Source organism: Carettochelys insculpta, chromosome 3 (genome assembly GCF_033958435.1).
Source record: "Carettochelys insculpta isolate YL-2023 chromosome 3, ASM3395843v1, whole genome shotgun sequence".
Classification (NCBI taxonomy): domain Eukaryota; kingdom Metazoa; phylum Chordata; order Testudines; family Carettochelyidae; genus Carettochelys; species Carettochelys insculpta.
Window position 1 is genome coordinate 169,578,324 of NC_134139.1, and position 13,258 is coordinate 169,591,581.

Sequence of the window (13,258 nt, forward strand, 5' to 3'; positions counted from 1 at the left end):
GCTGTTTTTCCCCCTCTCGGATAGCCTGCCACGGCAGGAGGGCTAATGGCCCTAGGCTCCTGGCCTCCGGTGCTCCACTTGTTACTAGGACTGGACTGAATGCCGTCCCGCTTGTTGTTTCTTGTTTTTTTGTTTTTTTTTTGAAAATAACAACTGGCTAACTTAAGAATAGACTAAGAACTTGAAAACTTTAAAGAAAACATCTAAAACCATTGAATACGCTAACTTGGCCGTAGCCTAGTCGGATTCCGTCTGCAGCCGACGGCGGTTAAGAGGAACTGGTGGGGACCGGATCGCGCACGTGGCCAGGAGCGCGCAAGGGAGCGGCGCACACCGGCGCATGCGCGGTCCGGCAGAAACTGCTTGGAAGATCCGATCTGTGGCGCTGGGCGAGCCCGACACCTAATGTGGAGCACCCACGGGGACACTCGAAGAAGAACCCCATCCTACTACACCTCCTCCCGTCCTCTACAGCCAGGCACCCCTAGCCTGCTGCTTTAACCCAATCCCATCCCCCTGCTGTAATCCAATGCTGGTGATGCACCGGAGCCACCTCCACCACCACTATCACTGGTGCCATGCGCTTCTCCCAAGTATGGTGGGTGGGATGCACGTGCACAGTGACAGACAGTGCTCCCAGAGCTCCAGGCATTTTACTGATCAAAGAGCCACGTGTGGCGCAGGTGTGCATACCCTCCAGGGACTTCTCTAGCACCCCGGGGTCGGTAACCTGCCAGCGGAGTGGAGAGCATGCCTGAGGTGAGCTCTGCAGCCAGGCCTTGCCCAGGCCACTCTTACTGGGGGGAGCAGTATTAACCCACAAAAGGGGTCAGCTGTGGCAGGATCCAGGGTGAGGGTGGGCAGGGAAAGCAGGCTGCATGGGTGGGGAGCATGTCTCCGTCCTTATTTTTCACAGACAGACCACCTGTGAGAGGAGGGTGACCCACATCCCCCAGTGCAGGCTTCTGCTCAGGCTTCCCCAGCTGCGAAGAGGCCATTGATGGGACACATCCACATCCATGCCCCACAAGACCAGGCCTCAACCTACACCAATGGAAAGGGGTACTTCTTGTGGGTGCTGCAGGCTGTGACCAACCACCAGGGACAGTTTATGGACATCTACCTTGGGTGGCTGGGGAAGGCGCATGAGTCCCACGTCATCAGGAACTTCAGCTTGTTCCAGAAGCTGCATGCCAAGACTCTCTTCCCTGACCTCACTGTTGCCTGGTGGGGGATGTGGCCTATTATTTCATGTTGTGGCTCATGAAGCCCTACAATGCCCACCTCAACCCCTCCCAGGAGCCATTCACTGCCGGGCTGGCCAGGTGGTCAAGAGTGCCCTTGGCCCCCTCAAAGGATGTTTTCAATGCCTCCTCACCCCCTTGGACCTCAGCATCCCACACATGGTGGCGGTGTGCTCAAAATAAGGCTGCAGCGTAGATGCAGCCTAACAGTCCTACTGACTCCCATCTGGCTAATATATGACTGCATGATACTTACTGCACCAGCTTCTCACTATCTCAAGTCACACATACTTCAGCTGTGTTTCATTTCTCCTCAGTTACTTTACATTCACCTATTTTCATCAATACTTTCTCAGATATTTCATCTAGTGTCTTCAGCTATTTAATGCTCTGTAATGCTCCCATGTTAGTTTGGTTAAAAGTAAAATGTACAGTATTGTTTATGAACAGGTAAATTAATTCGTTTGGGGCCTTTCAATGATAAATGAAGCAAAATATAATTATTGCACTGTAAATAGCGTTACAAAATAGCAAAGTATATAATCTTACCCATCTTTTTTTGTATTTCTTACTGGACAGCCCATGAAAAACTAACTAGATATTTAGCAAGCCAAGGTGAAAAATTATGTCTCATGAGGATGTGGATAGTTTCTGTATCACGAATGCTTCAGGATTCTAATTCAGTTTGCTAACACAAAATGCATGTAAAACTGTTTCACTTGAAAATATTTTTAGTGGAACTTTGACAAATGAATGTGAACTCTCTTATCTCCAGAGGCCCCGTTTTTCCCCCCTCATGTTAAACCTTTAGGCCGTGTCTACGCTAGCCCCAAACTTCGAAATGGCCATGCAAATGGCCATTTCGAAGTTTACTAATGAAGCACTGAAATACATATTCAGCGCCTCATTAGCATGTGGGTGGCTGCGGCACTTCGAAATTGATGTGGTTTGCCGCTGCGCGGCTCGTCCAGACGGGGCTCCTTTTCGAAAGGACCCCACTTACTTCTAAGTCCCCTTATTCCTATGAGCAGATGGGAATAAGGGGACTTCAAAGTAGTCAGGGTCCTTTCAAAAAGGAGCCCCATCTGGATGAGCCGCGCGGTGGCGAGCCGCATCAATTTTGAAGTGCTGCGGCCGCCCACATGCTAATGAGGTGCTGAATATGTATTTCAGCGCTTCATTAGTAAACTTCGAAATGGCCATTTGCATGGCCATTTCGAATTTTGGGGCTAGTGTAGACATAGCCTTAGAAGTTCATGATTGTTTACTTGTTAAAAATACTTTATTCAAGGATAAACAATATATCAGAACATAGAGAAACTGTCAATTTTAGATGGAAAAGGTCAGGAAAAGAGGAGAGGTAGAATATAGGAGGTATTTTTTCAGCTAACGGTAGTAATAACTGCTCATGGTGTCAGATGTGTCAGCTCTTATTTCAGTCCTTCACAGAATTACAAATCTATGTACTGTTGTAAAACTGTTCTGTAAATGACGGGGGTTTTATACTGCAATCAAATTTTTTCTGTAGTTTGCAAAGAATGAGCAGATTAAGCAGTCTACAGCCGCTCTTGATAAATTGCCTTTAGAATTTTTTTGGTTGGGGTTTTTAGCATGCAAGTCAATTCATTTTAAACACTGTATGGCGATATTTACTTTGCTAGAACTCTTCCTCGTTAGTTAAGACAAACCTGAAGGTGCTTATGTAAAATCACTGTAGTGCAGGTCCTGAGCAGCAGGGCTTAACTCAGACACAGGCTATATAGTTCAAACATATGATCTACAGACCAGAAAGATTAATCTCAAATCAGTACTGTTGTAAAATTACATGTGAAAAAGACAAATTAACACTGTACAGCTGCACTGATATTAACATCCCAGTGTAGTACATTAAAACCTACTCCTTAATGCTGGCTGAACCTCTGTAATACAGAACTCTCTCATCTGGCAAACTCCAGAATCCAGTATGAATTTAGTTAGCTGGAACAACCACTTATCATGGTCCCGGCCAAGTTTCCCATGGTCCCATAAAGTTTGTTTATAGGCAGTGCTCCTGCTCTCAGTGTTCTGTGCTGTTTTTAGCTGTAATTTACCCCTAAATGTCTTGTAAGAGCCCATTAAGCAGTGGAAGAGTCGGTAATGTGCTAGAAAATGTTGACCTTCCATCCGCCAGCAAATTTTCTCATTCGGCACCTGTCAGGTCCCGAGGGTACTGGACGACAGAGGTTCAACCTGAATAAGAAGTTCATACTATAAAGTTATTTCCAGTTGCTGAACTGAAAGTTATCCCTGACATATGTGATAAAATACTTTCAATGCACAGAATGATACTTTTAATTCATGTGCTTCAAAAGCTCATTTCTTCACTTCAAGTCAAAAGGAAAAATACTTAACATCAAAGAAGCCAACTTTTTCATCAGTTAAACTGTGAATGGGAGAGTCATACAAATTATAATTCAACAAAATACACCCTTTGGGTTCCCCCCCCCATGAATAAGCATCATTCAAAAATGCTTTTACCAGTTAGTTACTAGTAGCCCAACTACTTTCATTGTTTTCCAAGACAGTTTAGTCTGCCTTCTTAACCCATGTAAAGCATCAGTCTCCCTGAGAACAATGGTAGAGTGTTCTGGAAACAGAGGGCATAGTATCTAAATCCTCAATTACTGTTCAAAAAGAATATTATGGTTTTGGATGTAACTGGCGAAAGGGTTTGTGCTAGAATCTTTAAGAAAAGGAAGTCTGCGTTGCTGGTGCTAGATCATGGCAGGCTTTGGATGCAAGAAAAAAGAAACCCCACAAATACGAAGTCATCAAGTGCTGTGATCAGACAATTAGAACCAGACACTTGAAGTGTTCAGATTTGTTTGAAAGGTCATGAACCATTGGCTGATAAAAGTACTTCCATTCTAAAAGGGCCCAGTGTGCCAGTCGCTGCCACTGCCACAGTAGCAGGAGCCAAGAGGCCCAGGCCCCAGGGCAACTATCCCCTTTGCCTCCCACTGTTGGTGGGCCTGCTCTGCAGCAGTGAACTGGGGAAGGGAGTATATTAATTTGCCAACATGCAGAGCTAGGGAAAATTTCTCCAAGTGATGGTAGCAACACACTAAGGGCCTGATCCAACTTCACAGAAGTCAACTGCAGCTTTTCCGCATGGAAGCGTGATGAGACTGCGCTAAAGGAGCATGGCAACTTTACATTATCAAAGCCTACAAATGAACTACTCCTAGTTTGGGCCTACAACAGCAGCCAGCCAAGTCATAGGCTAGATCTACGCTACGGTAGACACTTGATTGCCAATATGCAATTCTAGCTACACCATTAGCATAGCTAGAGTCGACATATCAGAATCAACTTTCTTACCTAGTGTATTCCAGAGCTCTGCAGGCTTGTGCTGACGACCCTTACTGCATGTGATAGCATGGAGTACAGGGGTCAACGGCCAAGCCCAAAGAGGTAGCTATTGCTGCCTCTTAACAGACGCAGCAAAATCAAACTTGTCAAATCATCCATTAAGTATAGATTAGCCCTTAGTAGCATTTAGGCAGGATTAGTCTCATCCTTCAGTGCTAGAGAAACCGAAAGAGAACTGATGGTACTGGTTTAGGCTGGAGCAATGAGAGAGCGCGAGCCATGTAAATATGCATAACAATAAACCCAACCAGCATACAACTGGCAGCTGATATAATGCATGCACATAACTTGTTGAGAAGTATAATTTCCTACTTTAAACTTACACATTGAGATGATAATTTTAGAGGGACAGGCACCAGGAGAACATTTTTCACCCTGTCCCTTAACAGCTTCTGAACTTCCCTCCTTTCCCATAGACCCTTTTCAAATTAATTAATCTGATCCATCTTATATTATGCCTGTGATATCTGGGTACACCAGGAACACTATCAAGGTGCAAGTCACATTAATAAAAATAATGCCTTAGTTACATTTGTAAAAAGAGTGAAGAACACTCCCCTACTCCAAATAAGAATTCAGTTTACATACATTTCAGCTTCTCTTTCTGTTTCTTTTGAGCAAGCAAACACTGGGAGGTTAACAATATGATTCATTAAATACTACCGATGTGCAGACAGCTTTGGGAGGTAAAAAAACTTCCTGCCCTGAACAGCTTACACACAAAAATGTTACATTTCCTTTAAAAATGCTTTACATTGAAAATTTAAAAATCAGTGTAAAAAAGCAATTTTGTTCATCATTAGTGTCAAAAAATCAGTTTTATAAAAAAATCTTGTTCCCCCTTTAATAGCTTAAAAAAATTACAACAGACAGAGCTGCAACAGCTCCATGAAGATCTCTCTCCAACTGCCTAAGCTCATTCGCATCCACCCTCCCAATAGCCTCTTGCAACCCCAGCTTTACGGCTATCTCAGCACCTCCAAGTGCTAAAACAAAGGACAGCATCACTGGACAGGGACAGCACAGCTCACTTAATGTTCCTTACGCAGCTGGAACACATGAACAAGTACATCTTTGAAAGTGAATCAAAATGACATGGGCCTGATCAACAGTCACAGTGCCTGACTTCCATCCCCTTTCAGAAGGTGACATTACCAGAAGGCTGGCTGGCAAGAACAAGTTATTTTACAGGAAGGCATTTCATGCAGCCTCCTCACTTTCTCTCCTTGCTCTGAAGCTGCTCAGGACAGCCGAGATGGCCACTGAGGAGATCATATGTAAACTAGAACCAGCGCAGCCAACCTGCTGCTCTCGAGCCACATGTGGCTCTTTGGTCAATGAAATGTGGCTCTTACTTGGAGCTGCACACCTGGACTGCTCACTGCAGCTCCACTCATCACCTGGAGGGAGAAGCCCGTGACTGCGGTGGCAGCTCTGGTGAGACCCAGGCACTGTGTTATAGAAAATGGGGGACTTGGGGGTGCCTGCCTCTGGAGGAGGGGAGGAGTAGGTGCCCTGAGCTACAGCATGGGGGCTGAGGGTGCCTGGCTGTGGGAGGCGGGAGGACATTTATTTTTATCTGTCCGACATATCTAATATGTGACTCTTTGCACTTTATCCACAGCTATTATGGCTCTTAGTCTCTAACTGGTTGGCCACCCTTGCACTAGAAGCCAAATTTACCATTTGAAGGCCCACATTACGACACTTACAGAGCCAGGCTGGTGAATGTTTCGTAAGCAGTGCACAAGTGGGGAAAAATTGCCATTGGCAAGTAATGTATTTAGATCAGCTAACAAGAGCACCAATCATCAAGCAGCGAAACAACTCTGGGATGATCGAGTGCATCCAAAACTATCTTCTTCTATTGGGCATGAACATGTCTCAGAGGATGGACTGATTCAGTATTTCATGAGAAATAGATGCAATCAAAAAAATCTTGTGCAAAGACTACATGCTCAACACCATGTCTGGCCCAGCGCCTGGCTTAATCAGAGATGTGTGATTGCAACACGGAGAAGAGTGTTATTCAAAAGCCTTACTGTAATATAACTTCCGAAGAAACGGGTCACCAAAATTTTCATCAGCAATAGGACTGAAGTGGGACAGAAGGGAGGAGAGGAATTGAGTCTCTCCTGCTGCTGACTTCATAAGTCTACAGGTTTTTGTACCTCAAATGATACCTTCCTTACCTTAGTCTGTCTAACTTGAGACTCAAGAATGAGATTTTACTACATTATGTTCTTAGGCTAAAATTATGACTGAGTCAAAGACTGTATGTTTTAACTATAGACAGAAAAACTCTTAAAACAGTTCTGATAAGTGAGTATAATACACAGATAGCAAACTGAAAAGAAATCAGTATATTCATAAACTTCTTGCACTCTGCAGTAAATGTACACCATGTTCTTCTGGCCATATTTTACTATTACCCTAATAGCTGTTGAAGAATTATAATCTTTTCTTTCGGAATGTTTCGCAATTTAGTTTTTCAGAAGATCCATTTTGCACTGTTGTATTTGGAGCGTTCCAATCAGGTGGTCCGAAGAGTCGTCGAGTTGATCTGTATGTCCAGTACGGATTAAGTATGAATGTAAGCGTACTTAGCCCCATGAAAAAGACAATGAAATATGGAAGACCGAAATTTTCCACCACATCATTCCAATTGGAAATACACACCCACCACATGTGGTAAGCAAGAACCATGCGGCAATGAAACAAATGGATATGTACCATTTGGTTTACCTTCCAACACCGGGTATTAGCATAGCCAATCTGGAAGAAACAGCAAGCAGAAATGAGATTGCATTTTCAAGTCAGCATTTTCTATAAATAAAACACAGAGTGAGCTTTCCTGCTGAACTTAGTGCATACTGTCACACAGGCATGCATTCATTTTTCTCTGCAACGCTAAGAGGTTATACATTTGCATAGCACCCTTTCCCGCAGCATAATTCTAAACCACTTTGCAAGCTAGGTCCATACAGCATCTCTCAGATGCAGCACCTGTTGGATGGAATAAGACAATCAAAACAAGCACGTCACAAAAGTGTATGGGGGAAGGGGTTGATTAGCAGTGTCTCAGAAATTTTGGTGAACACCTCCCAGGTATTCGCTTTACTCTGTTCTTGTATCTACACCCACGTTAAAGTTCTGATTAAAAACTCAGCAGAAGGGCTAAAGTGATCCTGTCAGGGCTTAGAACTACATCTACAAGTCCAGATATTTTAGAATTTAAGCTTGTTCCAGTAAGAAAAACCAGCCATTTGAAAAGGAGGGCTCGTCTCCTCAAAGCTGTCCCCCATCTCTGCGTCCATAGAATACACGTAGACACTCATATGTGAGCTCAAGTGTTTAGTCTCCAGAAGAAATTTTTTCCAAATTTATAATTTCAGGGTTTTTTTTTTAAATAAAAATATTTTTAAAAATAGAGTTTAATCACTGAATCCTTAGTCCCTGTGGACTTGTTTTCAATAGGTTAATTTGTGAAGCAGTTTTTCTTAAACATGTATCTTTCCAATTTAGTTTCTTTTCTACAAGATGGGTAAAAAATAGCAGACAATATTTGAGCATTCTTAGAGGGTGCGTCTACACTGCATTCCCCTTTTGGAAGAGGAATGCAAATGAGGGAGATAAAAATGCAAATTAAGTGCTGATTTACAAATCTCATGCTTCATTTGCATAATCTCATGTGATTGTGTTTCCAGAAGAGGTTTTTCCGAAAACAAAAACAGCTGTGTAGATGGGGTTCCTTCAAGGAAAAAAAAAATTCTGAAAGAACCTTTCTTTGTGAAAAAATTGGAAGAAGGGTTCTTTCAAAAACTCCTTTTTTTCCCCCTGAAATAACCCCATCTACATAGCTGTTTTTGTTTTCAGAAAAGCCTCTTCCAGAAACACAATGGCATGAGAGTATGCAAATGAAGCATGAGATCTGTAAAACAGCACTTCATTTGCATTTTCAATCTCCCTCATTTGCATTCATCCTCCAAAAGGGGAATGCAGTTTAGATGAAGCCAGAATGTTGTAATTATGGATTCCCATGGCCAACTCACTTCAAGTTTGGAAGGGAAAGTTCTTCCATGATTCCAGTACTAATCTCCTAATTTGGAGCCCAATGTTTCTTTGCACAATTTTTTCAATGGAAGGCTGTATGAAGTTAATAACAGAAACTTCTATCACCAATATTTACATAACTAATTCTTACCTTTAAAAGCACCCTGGCAATGCAGGCTGAAGGAGTACACATCTCAAATAGCAATCCCATCAGTGGTAGATAGTGACCAGATTTTATATTGGTTACCAGACCAAGAAGCCCACCAAAGGCAAATAAATGATGAACTACAAACAATGCATCAAAAGTCCTGAAAGCAATGTTAGATAAATGAATAACAATATTTTCATACAAGAAGCAGCCAGTGGCTATTAAGCAGTGAAACCAGCTCCACTTTTGCTGGGAATAGACTCGGTCAGCTTGAAAAACTGGATCAATGAGCAAAGCCCATAACCCAGCTACAGAACTCTGAATTCCAAGCAGGCCACGTGTGATAGACAAGTTCCATAAGACCTTATCATTTCCTGACAAAGTGCGATAACTAGAACTGATGTGTGCGGACAACCAGTGAGCTAAAAGAAAGATTCCTAGGTAGGTAAAAAAACCAGCTGCTAGTATCTTCAAACGGACTTCCCACAGAACATAGTCCCAATCAAATATGTCTCTGGATGTTGTACCGTCATTTGCAAGATTCATTTCTTTGTGCTCGAATTCCAAATATTTGTAAGGACTCTGAAGCTTCTAATCCACAGGTTATTTCTTGTTAAGTCTACCAAGCATAGGCTGTTACAGAGCAGAAACCCATCTGCAAGAATAAAAACAGAGAGAAGACATTTATAAGGAAAGGCTATGTCTTTGTGTAGGGTGCTCTCTCTATTTATAAGGCTCACTAGTTTCACTACACTTTGTTACTGTTTCTACTGATACTTCTGAACTGATGGGAAGCAGACATTAAAAAAAAACAAAACAAAAAAAACCCAAAACCTTGTTCAAGGCTGATGATTAGCCTTCAAGGTCTAAACCAGGTACATAAAAGAGAAGACGCAGCACAGGCAGAGAAGGAGGCTCTCCCTGTTTCCTTCCTTGCAAAACTACTAATGCCAATGGATGTTATGCCACAGAACATTCATCTTTTGTTCTCAAATTATATAAAACTATAAGCATCTTTTTCCTCGTCATTTTCCTTATTGTTTTTTCCTCCCTTCCATTTAGTTCTACATATGTAGAGCACACTATTTTTCCCTTCTTCAAGTCTTCCCTTACCTTTATAAATCATTACTCAAGAATGGAGCGTTTTGCTAAATCTACTGACAACACCTCTTGAAACTAATCCTTCTCCAGCTTCTCCTGTCAGTACCATTCCCCCCCACCCCACCTTTCTCACAAGACACTCAAAAGCCTTTTATGACCATTGATTTTTTTTTCCTGTAACAAAGTTAACATTACAGCCTGAACAGTAACAACTCCCAAGGACACAAATGAAAGGGAGTAGGGCTAAAAAGAGAAAAAGACAACCGAGGCATACTCGAGGGTGACCATATTTTAGGTTTCCAAAAAGGGGATTCTGTAGGGGGCAGGGAAGGGGAAGTGAGAGACAAGGGAAGGGGGAAGATGGGGAGCACCTAAGGTGGAGATAGTCACAGGATATGGGATGCAGTGTCCCCCCCGGCCATGGTGGCAAGGCAGTTGGCACAAACCCAGGACCCAGTGATAGCCATCAGTCTGCACCTCCCTGTAGGGAGCCCCTCCCCAAGACAGAGAGCTGGAGTCAGGGTGTGCGAAATCCAGCTGATGTGACTCTCAGGGAATGGGCCAATTGGGAAGCGGAGCAATCTAGGCTCTTTCTGAGCTGCACCTTGTCTGCTCTGCAAAAACCAGGCCATTTGCTGTTATTTGTAAACCTGCCCAGAAAGAGAAACCACGACTGGGGAAACCTGGATAAATGGTGACCCTATCTTTTGCTTCCTCAGCAGCATGCTTAAAGCACTGCCTAGCCTTCATTTTTCATCTGTAGAGCCCTCTTGATAAACATACACAACATGTAAAAACCTGAAGCAGTGACTCTCCGAGCCCTAATTGACAGACTGAAAACTGTGCTATGGTGCCACAGACTTAGCCTCATGCTACTGCACTGAAGACAGCAATGTAGATGCTCAGTCAGGAGCTGCATCTTGGGTTCTACAATCCAGGCAGGCGGTAACTTTGAGAGCCAGAGCCACAACATCCACACAACTGTTTAGTGCTTGTTGGGGCTTTGAGACTTGCTGCCACTAGTTTTAAAATGCAGCATAATCATACCCTAAGACTCTTTAGGAATCAAAACACACCCACTCAGTTTATAGGGTACAGATTAAAGCTGCAACTAACCAGCTACTAAAGCAGGGGAGGGCAAACTTTTTGGCCTGAGGGTGACATCTGGGTATGGAAATTATATGGAAGGCTATAAATGCTCATGGAATTGGGGCTGGGGTGCAGGAGGGAGTGAGGGTTCACAAAATTTCTAAGTCAACCATAATGCCTGGGATAGAATGTCATGTGCATATGTCAGTCTATTTTAGAACCTGTATAATCTGATTTTTAACAAGGTACTCCAGAGTTGTTCGCTCTAACCTGTCCCATTACACTTGACCTGAAAACTCAGGTGCAATTTTCTGAAATGCCAGTAAGGAAACTTCAGTGACAAGCCTGGACCTGAAGTGAGTTTTTGGATTCCTGAGAAATCGATAAAAATGCTCTCCCAGTACTGAATAAACAGATAAGTGCTGGATAAGCAGAGTGGAAAAAAGATCGCAGAGGGAACCCCAATAATGTTTTTCTTGCAGTATGGATTATCAGACACCAAAGAACATAATTCTAAACAAAACAAAAAAAATCTAGTAAATGGGACAACTTGTACGATCACTTTATGAACGGAATTGCATGGTCAATTTCTGGAACTGGAACACATTCTAAAAGGTTTTTGATTCCTGAAGCTAACTAAGAGGATAGGATGTTGAGAAATAGACTTCACATTTTCTCACTGAGCATCACCACTGATATTATTAAACTAGTACAAAATTTTCAAGCATAGGGGCACAGAAGTAATTGAAACTGCTTCCACGTGAGATGGTTAAAAGAAGGTAGGGTTAGCATACAGTATTTGACCTTTCAAAAAAGCGGAGGCCCCTGTAAGCGAGCGTATCTACGATCCCATGTTGTACTATGTATACTCTAACACATTAACAGGACATGAATTGGTAGATACTGATACCATCTGACAAAGAGGGCACCCCTGACGGGGAGTGTAACTCTAAAGCTGAACATTTTTCGTTTTTGTTTCACAATATCCATGATCACAGTTCCATTTTGCTGATGCATTATTAGACTGCAGTGTGGAGACTGCTGAACACAGCACATCCCTGCCAATATGGACAAGGGAAGAAGTGTCCAGGGCACTGCCCAGTTTCACAGTTTGCCTGGGAGCTCTGGTGGGAGGAAGAAGAGAAAGTCACATGCATTGTTAGCAGCATAAGTAAAAAGATGCTACAGAGAGGTTTTGCCTCCCAAGTACTTATACTCAGCAAATGAATATTCCGTTTCTATCTCCTCAGCGGGCCTGATCTTGCTTTCCTTTACACCAGAGCAACTCCACTGGCCCTTCCTTTCCACTGCTTTGATCCCAGAAACAGGGCGTAGGAGTTCTAACGCGGTAGCGTTTCACACTCACTCAGCACAGAAGTACACAACGTACAAGGAAGTGGAGAATCGGGCTACTGACGTCAACATATTTACACTGGTGCGAGAAGAAACCTTCGTCTCCCAACCCCCCACTAAAAAGATAACAAAAGCAAAACACCCTCCCCCTGGCGGCACCACCACCGTTACCTACAGACCCCGAAACACGGTGCCCCTCAGGCTGCCTGCAATCTCCCAGACTTCATGCAACAGCCTGTCCTGGGAGTGGGATATTTTCTCAGCATTTAAGCAGAACAAGCAGTTAGTTAATGTTGTGTAATCCCCACTTCCTCCTCCCCCCGCACGAGGGATCAGCACAACGCAATATTTGCCAAAGCAGCAGTACAGGAAAGGAAAATACTAACAAACCGCCACTCACTGTGCAGGTTCTTTCAGGCCCATCCTAGATTTGCAGCAACGGGGAGTGGTTTAATTGATAAAGCACCGCCTCCACCTAGCACCCTTCGCATGCTACTTAGCGACTGCCACGCCGCGGTTGCTCTGCAGTTCTCCAGGTAGCTTCCGGGCTTTCCTCTGTGCGTCCAACTCCAGCCCCGTCCGACTGCGATTAATAGTGAATTAATAGTGCTCCTTCCTCTTGCAAAAGCATTTGCAACAGAACTGCAAAAGCTTGGAGCCTCAGCACTTCCCCACGACAAGAAAACTATGTTGCTTATTGCTTTCTCCTGCCCCACGCTTTGTTTCCGCCGGACGTAAACTAAACCCTCCTTCTGTGGAGGGCGAGTAGAAGGTAATAATTAACTTGCTTTGGCAGGATAGACTTTGTGTGGTTGTTCACGGTTCCCCTTGGATTTTAATTCTGTAGTGTAAGGACTGG

General features: G+C 43.5%; 1 protein-coding gene across 2 annotated transcripts; it reads right to left on the reverse strand.

Moving 5' to 3' along the window:
- Window positions 1–1,640: 1,640 nt before the first annotated feature.
- LOC142010555 (protein CLN8-like) lies at window positions 1,641–12,832 on the reverse strand. Of its 2 annotated transcripts, XR_012644835.1 has the most exons (4): window positions 12,800–12,832; window positions 8,860–9,511; window positions 2,485–7,430; window positions 1,641–2,067 (listed from the first exon to the last, which is right to left on the reverse strand). XR_012644835.1 is itself a non-coding variant. In XM_074988919.1 (3 exons), exons 2-3 carry the CDS (start codon window positions 9,400–9,402, stop codon window positions 7,107–7,109), a joined length of 867 nt encoding a protein of 288 aa, XP_074845020.1. In that variant the 5' UTR covers window positions 9,403–9,511; window positions 12,800–12,832; the 3' UTR covers window positions 2,467–7,106. The 2 variants fall into 2 exon arrangements, 1 of the variants encoding a protein (XP_074845020.1); XM_074988919.1 differs by lacking the exon at window positions 1,641–2,067 and having other exon boundaries at window positions 2,467–7,430.
- Window positions 12,833–13,258: the final 426 nt, after the last annotated feature.

Bases quoted from the DNA above. Each gene is read 5' to 3' on its own strand.
- LOC142010555 (XM_074988919.1), bottom strand. From the start codon at position 9,402: ATGAATCTTGCAAATGACGGTACAACATCCAGAGACATATTTGATTGG. The intron at 7,431-8,859 runs GTAAGAATTAGT...TGTTTCTTCCAG, and splicing joins TTGCCAGGGTGCTTTTAAAG to ATTGGCTATGCTAATACCCG.